We start from the raw sequence: 12369 nt of genomic DNA on the forward strand, positions 1-12369 counted from the left end.
GAGAAAAAAATATACAGATATATCAGACATTAAAATGTTCCCTTATTCATTCCATTATTTATCCTGTTCAACACAAAAATGTGAATTTCTTATAAACTTCAAGTTATAGTTGCAAAAAAAAACTAAAAAAAAAAAAAACAAAACCCAAATCCCATATCTTAGTTTACTCTTTCTTATTATTAAATAAACATGCTAATATACAGACACATTTGATGCTTATGTAAGCTGCAGGAGTCAGCCATGTCTAGGTCCCGCCCCCTCATTATGACAATCACACCCAAATGCAGATTTAACACAAGCAAAGCTCACTTAAAATAATTTTCCCTCTTTTTTCCTGTTTAGTTTTTTTTTTTTTTTTGGTTGTTTTGTTTTGTTTTTTAAAAAGGCTTCATTTTCAGATTTGAGAATTACATCTGGGTTGTGTGAAAAAATACAATTTCAATGCAAAAAATCCCATCAAGCATTCAGGAGTGTATTGCTGGTGCTATTGATTCTTTTTGCATGTCTTTGTTTTCATAAGAGAGAAAAAAATAATAACAGTAGAAGAATAAAACCGAATATCTGAGATTTTAAAATGGCCAAACATAAACACACAAACTGAACAGAGGCCTCATGTGCGCAACACACAGACTCAGAATCCCAAGGAGAAGATCAGACATCTTTCTTCTGCGCTTGCTCTAGCTTTCTTCTCAGCAGACTGTAGTTCTCCCTGGTGCCTGCTGCCACGGGGTCAAGCTGCAAGGAGATCTCATAGTGTCTCTTGGCTGAGTCCAGATGTCCCCAGCGGTGATAAAGCACAGCTGAAAAAGCAGGAGGTGAACTGGGTTGGAATCGCTTCTGACTAACTTGCAAGATTCCTAAACACATGCACAAAGAACTATTGCGAAGCTTTTACAGAAATCACTGCTTAAAAAAAAATATTGTTTGTACTGGAAAACTTTATTTATTGTAATAATACACCCTGGGGAGTGTCCCCTGGGCCCCTGCCTGTTACTCATGGGTTTCTTCTTATCATTAGACAGGATTCACGTGCTTGCAGAAATGTTATTTAAAAAAAAAAAAAAAAAAAAAGGGCACGTGGCTGTTTCAGTGCTGCTGTGAAACTTCTAGCCAGTCAGCACTGTACTGAGCTTGGGCCATGCCAAAGTCCAGTCATGCATTGTTTTATTCCTTATAAAGAAGCCCACAACTCATTTTATTTTTTTTAAAGATTTATTTATTTATATTTTAATGAGTATCTTGCCTGCAGATATGTGTGTGTATCACATGCGTGCAGTGCCTGGTGCCCACAGAGGCCAGAAGACGTCAGACCCTCTGGAACTGGAGGTAAGGATGGTTGTGAGCCTCCACATGGGCGCTGGGACCAGATCTGGGTCCTCGGCAAGAGCTGCCACTGTTCTTAACTGCTGAGCAATCTCTGTCACCAAAACCACTTATTTTATGTGGATATTTCCATATGCATTTGGTGAAATAACAACTGTGCTTTTCATGAAGTCAATACAGGGCCTCATGTTAGGCCAGGTCTCTACACTGAGCTATAGCATCAGGCCATTAAAAAAAAAAATCATTTTGAGACAGGATCAATACACATTACTTTTCAAAAATTGCTTTTGCAAAAGATTATATTTATGTATATAATATATACTATGTATTATATGGTATATATGATTATAGTATATAAAACAACAGAATTTCAATAAAATCCAAATGAAAAAAACTTTCTTACCCAAATTACCATGGTAACTTGCAACATTTGGGTTTGCTTTAATTGCCTTGAGGAATAAAGCTTCAGACTCCTGAAAAACAAAACCCACAGAGAGGAAGGTGTTACACACGGAGCAAAGATTACGACCGTCTCCCTTCTAGCTTTACTGCTTTGTGTCACCATGTCCTCTCCAGAAACAGCTTTGCCGAAAGAGGGGCTAGAGGAGTTAGCAAGGAACGGGCAAGCGGTAGCAGAACGCAGCGGTGACCCAACGGGATGACAAAGCCTGTAAGCTCTCCTCACAAGTGGCTGGAATCTTGCAACCTAATTCAAATGATTCGATTCGAGGTTCGGTGAAGGAAGGAGGAGACAGAGGAGGAGAGACGGGAGCAGCTGAGGACACCCATGAAAGCAGCATGCCCAACCTGAACTAATGGCCTTGGCTGCAGAGACTCTCACGGCAGGGTGTGCGCACCCCAGAGACCCAGAATGGCCGTGGTACCCCAGATGATGTAGTATCCTTCTTTCAGCTCAATTAGCATAGAGAACGAGGAAGAAACAGCCACTTACGATGGGGGCCATCCAGTACGGTGGACGACTGTGACCAAACGCACCTGGTGAGCATGGACTGGTTTTTTGTATGGACCTGCATTTCCCCTAATCCGTCCTTACTTGCAGTGGGCGTCACACTGCGAAGCAGGGTGAAGTGGTTTTCTACCCGACTGAGCCTGGATGTCACTTTCAACCACAAAGCACATGTCCACCCTATCTAACATGAGCCCAGGCCAAACGCCTGTTTATTTAAAAGAGCCACCAAATGCTGAGCCTATACAACCCAAGCTGTTGCGCTAGGGACAATGTTGGCTTCTTGCATGTACATGAATTCTCTGAGTGGGCTTTCTGCCTTTCTGTCTGCACTTTGCAAAGGGCAGGAACAGCAGCTTCTTTGCCATGGGATGGCCCACAGGAGTCCTGGGAAGCACACTGGGTATTTAGGTGGACAACCTTGAACCCATAGGGCTCAGAAAACCTGGCATGGAGAAGCACTATTGAAAAGAGATTGAATAAAGCCATCGGTCTGACATGCAGGGTGCCGGTGGGGAGTCAGTGCCGACACACCAGCTCCAGCAGCCGAGATGCCTCTTACAGAACAACCCAAACAAACCAAAAGGGAAGGTTTTTTTTACCCAGCTATGCTTTCTTGGGTGACTTTTGAACATTTTCACTTAACACCTAAAATTGCAGGAGATAAGAGAGCCAGAGAGGATGAGGATCTACTCTGAGATGTTCTGATGCCTCATTGTGGTTTCCTGGAGCGGACGGCCCCAGGGATGGGCGACGCCTTCCAGGGGCTCCTACAATCTCATTTTCATAACTGCTCAAATGTCAAGGCCACGGCTGTCCCAGGGTGATGAACTGGGGAGACTGGAGGAGACAATGATACTGACTGTGGCCAGGGGCTTCAGGGTCACACGTCTTGACGGGGACCAGAAGACAAAAGAGGAAGCCTGGATCAAGTTTCCAAGGCTAGAAATAGAAACACTGCAGCATGTTAAGACGGAGGGTGTGTGTGTGTCCCCAGAAAAAGTAGGTCTGAGGGCAAGTGAGTATGGGCACAGTCTGCTGCCTCAGGAAGTACTTTAGCAGCCCTGGTCTGCATCTGAGCCTCAGGATGAGCATGGGCCTAAGGTGTTCAAAGCTCCTGGCTGCTCATCCATCCCATCGGCTTTGAACGGCCCAGCCCCAGAAGCAGTGGACTCTATAAAGGTCCACGGGAAGATCTAGATGCTTCTAGCCCAGGCCAATGTGCTGCTTTGTACCAATAGAGTGATTCATCCCTTATTTAAAATGGGAGATTTTTGTTTGTAAACACAAAGGAAAAGTAACAACACTCTCTTCCAAGCACATTGTGCACTTAACATAGGTTTAGAGCTGGAAATGGCCTTGCAATTTGGGTCTTTTTAGAACAAGTGGAGACCTGGATAAAGAGGGACCTGGAAGGCAAAACACGACGGACGCATGCCTTAAGCCTAAGTCCATACGCTCTGATGGGGTGTCTGTCCTAAGAGCCATCTCAAATCTTGCATGGCTCAGGGAAGGGAAGGGGACAGTCTGATGTGAAGTTTATTTATTTATTTTTTTTGTTTTTGTTTTCTCGAGGCAGGGTCTCTCTGTGTAGCCTTGGCTGTCCTGGACTCGCTTTGTAGACCAGGCTGGCCTCGAACTCACAGCGATCCGCCTGCTTCTGCCTCTCAGAGTGCTGGGATTAAAGGCGTGTGCCACCATGCCCGGCTCTGATGTGAAGCTTAAGCCACAGCACAGCAAGGGCGCCTTCCTTCTGGTTCACTTAGGCAAAAGTCAGTACGACTGGCAGCTCATGGCTCACACATGGTCTCCCTTCAAAGTGGACAGGGCGGCTCAAGGCTCAGCGCCTGTGCCTGGAACAGTTAAGTAAACCTTTCCCTCTTCGCCTACCTTACAGTTCTAGTAATGACATGATGTTACCCTTTTAAACACTCTCATCTGTGTTTAAAATATATTCAAAGGGCTGGAGAGATGGCTCAGCAACTGGGACACACTTTTATACAGAGAACCCAGGTTGGATCCCCAGCACATACGCGGCTTCTCCCAACCATCTATAACTCCAGCCCAATGAATATGATGTCTCCTGGCCTTCATGGGCAATGCGCACATGGGGTGCACAGATGCACATGCAGGCAAAACACGCATACACATAAAACAAAAAGGTTAAAGAAATTAATAAAGAAGAATCTGGGCATGGTGGCACACCACTGTAATCCCAGCACCTGGGGAGGCAGAGGCAGAACTCTGTGAGTTCGAGGCCAGACTGGTCTACAAAATCCAGAACAGCCAGGGCTACACAGAGAAGGCAACCTCCCCTGCCCCCCATCCCTCTGTGCCACCCCTCGCCTCCATCCCCCCACCCTGGCAAAAAGAAAGAAAAAAAGATTTAAAGAGAAGCACCAGCTGGGTCTAGTGTGCACACCTGTACGGTCAGGTACTTGGAAGGCTGAGGCAAGAGGACAGAAGAGTGTCTACCTTGATTCAATCTCTTAAATAAACAATTAAAGCAAATAAGCCAGGTAGAACCTATGTGAATAAAAACAAAGAATTCTTAACAGCGCGACACATACAACCAGAGTTTGGGAAAACATTCATTGTGACTTGCTCTTAAACCCCAAGGCAGTGAATTGAGCCATGTCAAGAGGGAACGGCTGGGAAGCACCACAGTAAGAGCTGAACGCCGCCTTGCTCTGCCTCATTAGTCCTGAACTGGAAATTTATATAAAATTTAATAGTTTTAGAATGATCTATAAAGATTCATTTGATGATCATTAAACTGTGCATGTGTTTACCACTCAATCGATGCAAATTCCACCCCCACGCACGTTCTCCTGTTCTGCAGCCTTCTTCTATCTTCATCTTCACTTCATACAAGAACAAACTGAGGCACAGACAGGTGAGCAACACATTTTCTGTACACCCAAGCTGCTGAAGCCTGCATCCTGATGCCAATGAGGATCTCATCTGGTCATGTCAGGGCTGAATCCTGAGACCCCGAATCTATCCCAGCAACCCATGCAACCCCAGCAGCTACACCCACTAGCGTGACGTGTGGGAGGCAGAGACAGGAGGATTCCTACGTCTCTCTGGCCAGTCAATCTGGCTGAAGCACTGAGCTCCAGACTCAGTTCAGACTCTCACAAGGTTAGACAGTGATGGAGGAAGCTGCCTTACATCAGCCTCTGGCTCCAGGCACACACCTATGTGTGAACACATGCCTGCATGTGTACATGTATGCATGCACCAAGCAAGAAAACGACAGCCACAAGGTGTGGACACGTGACAAGTTGTCCAGAGCACAGGCTCTCAGTCCCTGGACCTCAATCCTATAACTAAGTCACCATTTCCCTGTTTCCCTATGGATCTGCCCAGGGTTCTGTCAGGAGACAGGAGACAGCCAACAGCACACAGGACAGAGTACCCTGCAGGCTAAGGACAAAAGATACTCTCTTCCTATTGTGACAGAAAAGCTACACAAATATTTACATTCCAAATCTGTAACTTAAAAACAAAAACAAAAGGAATGTATTGGATGCTGGCTTGGAGCTGGACTTGGCTGGCTGAACCCCTGGCTGGAAAAGTCCCATCCTGCTCCCTGCTGGTAGCTGCCCAAGAGCTCAAAGTGAGCTCCTTATTTCAGATTTCATTTTGTTTCCTTATCACAGGCTCAGCACTCTGGCCTTGCTCGTTAGTATTAAAAAAAAAAAAAATGTGTAGAGGTGTGGGCAACTGATTGTGCCATTCCCCTATGTGGAATACTTTCTACTTGTAGATAGGGTGGGGGCGATGTGAACAGGGAGCCAAATGAACAGAGGGCTCTGTTCCCATAACAAAATCGCTCCTCACAGGCCGCGGAATGATAGAGCGATCAATACAGTTATCACAGAATCCGCATCTTAAAGAGTACTTGCTGTAGCTGGGTCGATGGAAGACGGAGACTCCTGACCTATTCTTGCCGACAACCACACACCTTCCCCCAAGGAGAGGTACAAAAAAATGAAATGAAACATCTTAGAAAGCCTTTTTTAAAGACACAAGCCGGGACTAAAAATGTATACTGAGACCTAAATTCACCAGCATTCAAAGATGACAGAAACACATTAAACAGTTCACAGGAAATTAAACCAATAATGTTGTCTATTGAATACAAGGAAATGACACTAGGGAAGTAGAGTTTTCTAAAGAAAAAAAGTAATCACTACTGTTAATCTTCACATCACACCCATGGCCTCAGGGTATTAAAAATAAAACATAGCTGTTATAATTCCGAAACAAACCATCCAGAATAAAATGTTAATATGAAATATTAATAAAATACTAATTAGCATTTTAACTAGTAACCCAAACATCTATCCACCCACAATCCTGAAGTATTTCTTCTTCCAAAGGCCATGGGACTGCTACTCCAAGTATTTCCATGGTATGTCTGTGTGGGGGTGCCTACTCCAGGCCCATTCTCCTGTGGAGGAATCTGTGTTGGCAAGCTCCCTCAGTAATCAGTGTGGGACGACCTGTCCCATGAACCCACAGTTCCCTAAGGTTCACAGGAAGTGAGGTCTAGCCACCTACTTCCTACTCTTGAAAATCTCAGTGGGAGGTGTGTGCGTGCATGGAGGTCAAGTCCAGGGCCTCACACATCCTAGGCAAGCCTTCTACACTGAGCTCCACCTCAGTGCCAGAGTTAAGATCTTGTATTTTTCATTGGTCAAAAACTCTAGGGTTGGGCTGGAGAGATGGCTCAGAGGTTAAGAGCACTGGCTGTTCTTCCAAAGGTCCTGAGTTCAACTCCCAGCAACCGCATGGTGGCTCACAACCATCTATAATGAGATCTGGTGCCCTCTTCTGGTTCTGGTGTGCAGGCAGAACACTGTATACATAATAAATAAATAAATCTTAAAAACAAAAACAAAAACAAAAAAACCCCCAAACTTCTAGGGCTTTGCTGATGGTCTACTTTAGAGAAGGAACCTAGCTGTATAAGATGCAAAGGACAGCACCCCCAGACGACCCAGTACTCCCGCCCTACTGCAAGGGGCAGGGTCAGACTCTTCCTGCGGAGGAGGGAAGCGCCCCAGGAGGGACGTGCTGAGTGGTCTTGACCCTTGACCCGTGCCATGTGTCACAGGAGCCCAGCACCAGCAGCTCCTCCTGGTTATACTGTCTTCGGGCTTCTGTTCCCTCTACACTAGAACAAGCCAGCTTCTGAGGAGAAAGGACACTGGGTTTGACCCCACATGCTATCTAACGTCTTCAGGAAACAATTGGACCAAGAATTTCCCTGGTGCCCAGGCTCTGCCCTAACTCTCCACAGAAGCGGGCACGAGAACCCTGATGGCTCCTGTGAGCTGCTGCACTGACTGCAGATCACATGGGCCTTGGTTTACTCACCTTGTATTTCTGGGATTTCCCCAGAACGTTTGCCAAGGAAAACATAAGAGAGTGGTCATTAGGGATTAGTTCCAGCGCCTCTCTTCCGACTGCTTCCGCCTGGGCTAAGTTACCTGGGAGGAGGAACGAAAACCACATCAATAGCGTACTCGCGTCTTCGTCTCTCTAGAGCAGGGCCCACGTTCCTTACACACAGTCATGCACACACTACTTGAGCAGACCCAAGGACAGAATGTGAAGACACACCCACCACAACCGGGTGAGCCGTCAAGACGTGGCGACTCCACACCACTCCAACCCAAGAGGTACAGACTCTTCCCCGACAGTTTAGAAAACCACGTTTAATTTTTCTCCCAGGCGTTGGTCACACCCAAGCAAAGACATAAAGCTCAGCAAAGGAACATGAACTTAAGCATACTCCCACCCAAGTATCTGTCCCAGAAAACAAGTGTTTACCTCCTCTCTACACGGGTTAGACGGCTTACTAGCTTTCAGTTCTGTCAAAGTACTGCCAAGGTTCATTAGGCACAGTTGGGTTTTTAAAAAGAAGGCAGGAAGGGCTGTGAATATAGCTCATTTAATAGAGAGCTTGCCTGCCACACCCAAGGCCCTGGGATTGATCTCTAGTATGGTAAGACAGCAAACAAGGTGGGTGGAGTACCCGCCTCCCCTGACTGCTTGACTCTGGTCTACTACGGGCTGAGAAATCAGAGCAAGTCACCAGCATTATATCTTCACTGGGAATCCACTGCTCTGAAAGCAGATCCAATGTGGACCAGCACCTCCACCCACAAGCCGTTACTGCTCACACCCAGGTGTCTCTAGTGTGCTGAAGGGTGGTGACATGGCTAGGCGAAGGGACTTCAGGCCAAACGAGACTTGGTCACACCCCTCTCCTCCACGGCCCAGCAGTAATTCTAAGTATAATATGATTGTCATCACATTACAACCAGCTACGTTAGAGGAAAGCTCATTTTCTAGATGGACAGACACTGGGGTTATTGTGTGCGCTGAGGGTGCTGCGTGTGGACTTAGGTGATGAGAAATCGGCACCAGCCAGCTTCTTCAAGTGCCATCCACTTTATTTTTTGAGATAGGGCAGGGCTCTCACTGAGCTCACTAATTAGCCGGCTAGTGAGCCCCCGGGGAGCTACTGTCTCTATCTCCCCAGTGCTGGGGTTACAGGTATCTACCATCATGGCTAGGCTTTTTATGTGGGTAAAGAGGGTTGTACTAGGTCTTTATGTTTGCATGGCAAGCATTTTACCAACTGAGCCATCCCCCAGTCCCCAGAAGGATATTTTTGTTAACACCAAGTAGCCAAGACTAACTCTTTTCTCCCTCCCCCACTCCCTTCTTTCATTTCTTAGAGTCTCACTACGGCGGGGCGTGGCGGCGCACACCTGTAATCCCAGTACTCTGGAGGCAGAGGCAGGTGGATAGCTGTGAATTCGAGGCCAGCCTGGTCTACAAAGTGAGTCCAGGATGGTCAAGGCTACAAAGAGAAACCCTGTCTCGAAAAAACAAAAACCAAAACCAGAGTCTCACTACATCAATCTGGCTGGCCTCAAACTCAGGGATCCGCCTACCTCTGCCTCCCAAGTTCTGGGATTTAAGGTGTGTGCCCACCACCGCCATCTTATTTTTTAAACTGCAGGAGTAACGTTGGTCTATGTGCGCTGACTAGCCTTGGGCGTGACATGCCCTGACTGGCCCACAGGACTGGACGGTGGACACCGTCGCGGCATCCCCTCCTCTGCACCTGTGTTGTCCAGAAGTATGATCATGTTGTTCCATGCCAGGCTGTGCTCCGGCTTCAGTGCAGTGGCGTTCCTCCACGCGTCCAGCGCATCCACGTGGCGATTTAGGTCTGCATACTGAAGATAAAGGGCCCCAAAGTAAATGTTCCAGTTCCTCTGCCTTCCCCCCTCTCTATGATATTATCAACAGGACGAACAAAACCCCACAAAACAATCAAGAACAAGCACGTAACTGTCACTCATGGAGCTTCTCATTCTGCCTGTCACCCCGTGTAACTGAAAAAACAACACCTGCGAAGTAGACGCCATCACGATCTCACCTTCACAGAGGCAGCAATTAAGACAACAGGGGAACGAGTGAGTTGCTCAGCCACACATCCAGAGATAGAAGGTCAGGAGTCAGGACTAGGTGGCCTGGTCCCGAGCCAAGAAACTACTCTGTCTGTCTGTCTCTCTCCACAAAGGCCCCTGTAGTCTCTAGTGAGAATTCTGGTTATGTGAATACGTTTTTGTTTTAATCCCAGGTGTGGGATATGGGGCTGCTTCAGATTGTCCACAGCAGCTGACTATGATTTGCCTCGCGCTCTAGCAGGGGCATGACTTTACCAGCTGCAGATGGTTTGTGTTTGGAATTCTGAGGACTCTTGAGAAGGTATAGAAATGTCAGAGCCCCGAGGGGGCCTGCGGAGGCTGCTGCTTCCCCTGAGTTGCTGGATTGCTGGGTGGAGATGAAGATAAAACTTGCCCCAAGGAACTTGATGCTCTGGATCAGCAGGAAGCAGATTAAGGGTATCAACGCCTTTCTCCCCTCTAACCTTCTTTCTCTCCTACCTATTGTTGGGGGGTTGGAAGGGATGGGCGTGGTTTAGGAAAGTAGGAAAAAAAAACCGAACCCAATACATAGCCAAGGAATCCAGTTACAAATCCTTGATAAAGTATTATCTAGAATAAACAGTAACTGAATATTCTACATAACAGGCCAGGGACATGGCTCAGTGGGTATTGCTTGCACATCCTTGGCACTCACATAAAAAAACCAAGCCTGTCGAAACACACATGCAACCCCAGAACTGGGTCAGAGACAGCGGCAGGTGGACGGCAGGAGGCTCACGGCCAGGTAGTCTAGCTGAAAATGGCAAGGTCTAGAACAGCGAGAGACTCTGCCTCAAAAAATGGAGGAGAGCTGCAGAGGAAGGAAGATACCCAAGTGTCTTTGGCCTCTACACGCACACATCGGTTCACCCTCAACACACACACACACACACACACACACACACACACACACACACACACACACACACACACACACACGACTGGGGGTGGGAAGAGGCAAGAGTGCACATGCATGCCACATGCCTAATTTGCTTGCCAAGAGCGGCTTAGAAACCTTTCACGAACATCTGAACTCAAAATAAAAACACGAGCTGTTCGGAAATATTTTGTAAACTCCTTGGGGACCCACGAAGTCATGGACAGTCAGTGGTGACACTGTGAATTCGTTATACAACACAAGTCCTCCTATGTTTCCGGCTTTGCCCCCACTGTTACTCTGACTGTTATTACTGCTTGTTGAAGGTGAATCATGTAATAAGTTTTCATTCTGTCTCCATGGCTACTCTTCCTTTACACACACTTTTTAAGGAAGCAGAGAAACACGGTGATTTAGTACTCAGCAGGGAGTGGAGGTGTTACCTACCTACCAGTCCTTCATGCACCCCATACTCAGTTTTGAGTCCTTTATCATTTAACTCCTTGATAACATTTCTGCCCGTCCTTCATACTCTGTTTTGAGTCCTTTACCAGTTAACTCCTTGATACATTTTTGCCAGCCTCAGAGGGACAGGACAGAGGACCATGCTTTCCCCCCCACCTCCCCAACTCTCTTTCTGCCCTTTCTCCCACCGGCTGTCTCAAGATGGCTCTGTCCCTCTCCCAGTGCCCCCGGGCTGGAAGCAGAGGTCTCCCTCTAGAGAGCGCAGTCGTCCTTCTGCCCACAGGCCTCACTACTGATCTCTGCGTCATCGGTAGAGCACCCCATTTTCTGTTCTTCCCACAACTGTCTGACCACTGCCCCTCACTGAGCCTCCCCTGTTTAAAACACTTAACATGCATTTCTAAGGCCACCATGACTGATACAGATGCCCAGCTTCTGCAGTGACCGGTCCCCAGCACTCCTCCCTGTCACAGGCACCACCGCTCTCAAGGACCAGCACCAATGTCCCAGATAATCCAGCACTTCCTATTTCCTCTACAATGAGTTCGTGCCACATTCTTATCAGAGCCCACAAATCAAAGCAACTTTCTGTCTCCCGCTATAAAACGCAACTTCTAAAACAGACACCTTGAAGCTACCAGGTTCCCCTTATTTGCAGATACATAAATGGTCTGGTTGAACGGTTAGAGATTAAGCCTTAATGCTTTTAAGCTGTCAAGGGCAGAAGCTGGATAATTGAATCACAATGGAGGGCGACAGCCTTGCGCAACAGGCCCTGTGGTGACCCCATTTCAGGGTGGCACAACAGGGAACCGTGTGGGGTGGGGTGGGGGGTGCATGGGGGGGGGTCTCCGTTGTCTCAGGGCTGTGTATGAGAATCACAGCGAGAGCATCTGATGCCCAAGACAAGAGTTCGCCATTCAAGCTGATGTTTTATGTTCTGGTTTTCTTTTCTTTGGGAGCTGCTCCTACGAGGGCTCACTTAGCGTAAATTCTGCTCCCCAAATCCCAAGGACCAGCAGCAACAGGCAGTGAGTGTGGAAGCTGCAGGCAGACACACACTTGCTTTGCAAGCTACAGCCTTGAAAGGAGCTACCTCCAGAAGAGGGGTGACACCAAAGACTTCACAGGGACCAAGTCTGATGTCATTTAAGTGCCAGGGTAGCTGGTCCATCAAACAGAGACTAACGCCACCTCCATGCATGGACTTAGGCTAA

At 47.3% G+C, this 12369-nt stretch overlaps 1 protein-coding gene across 1 annotated transcript in view; it reads right to left on the bottom strand.

The window, feature by feature from the left end:
• Window positions 1-549: 549 nt before the first annotated feature.
• Tmtc4 (transmembrane O-mannosyltransferase targeting cadherins 4) overlaps window positions 550-12369 on the bottom strand; it is a 58069-nt gene continuing 46249 nt past the window's right edge. Inside the window, exons 15-18 of the mRNA XM_051161005.1 lie at window positions 9441-9555; window positions 7679-7791; window positions 1727-1796; window positions 550-800 (exon numbers count right to left, since the gene is read on the bottom strand). Of these exons, the coding sequence (XP_051016962.1) occupies window positions 652-800; window positions 1727-1796; window positions 7679-7791; window positions 9441-9555 (447 nt within the window). The 3' untranslated portion in view covers window positions 550-651. The remainder of the gene's footprint in view (window positions 801-1726; window positions 1797-7678; window positions 7792-9440; window positions 9556-12369) is intronic.

This window comes from Acomys russatus, chromosome 18 (genome assembly GCF_903995435.1).
Source record: "Acomys russatus chromosome 18, mAcoRus1.1, whole genome shotgun sequence".
In the NCBI taxonomy this organism is placed as follows: Eukaryota; Metazoa; Chordata; class Mammalia; order Rodentia; family Muridae; genus Acomys; species Acomys russatus.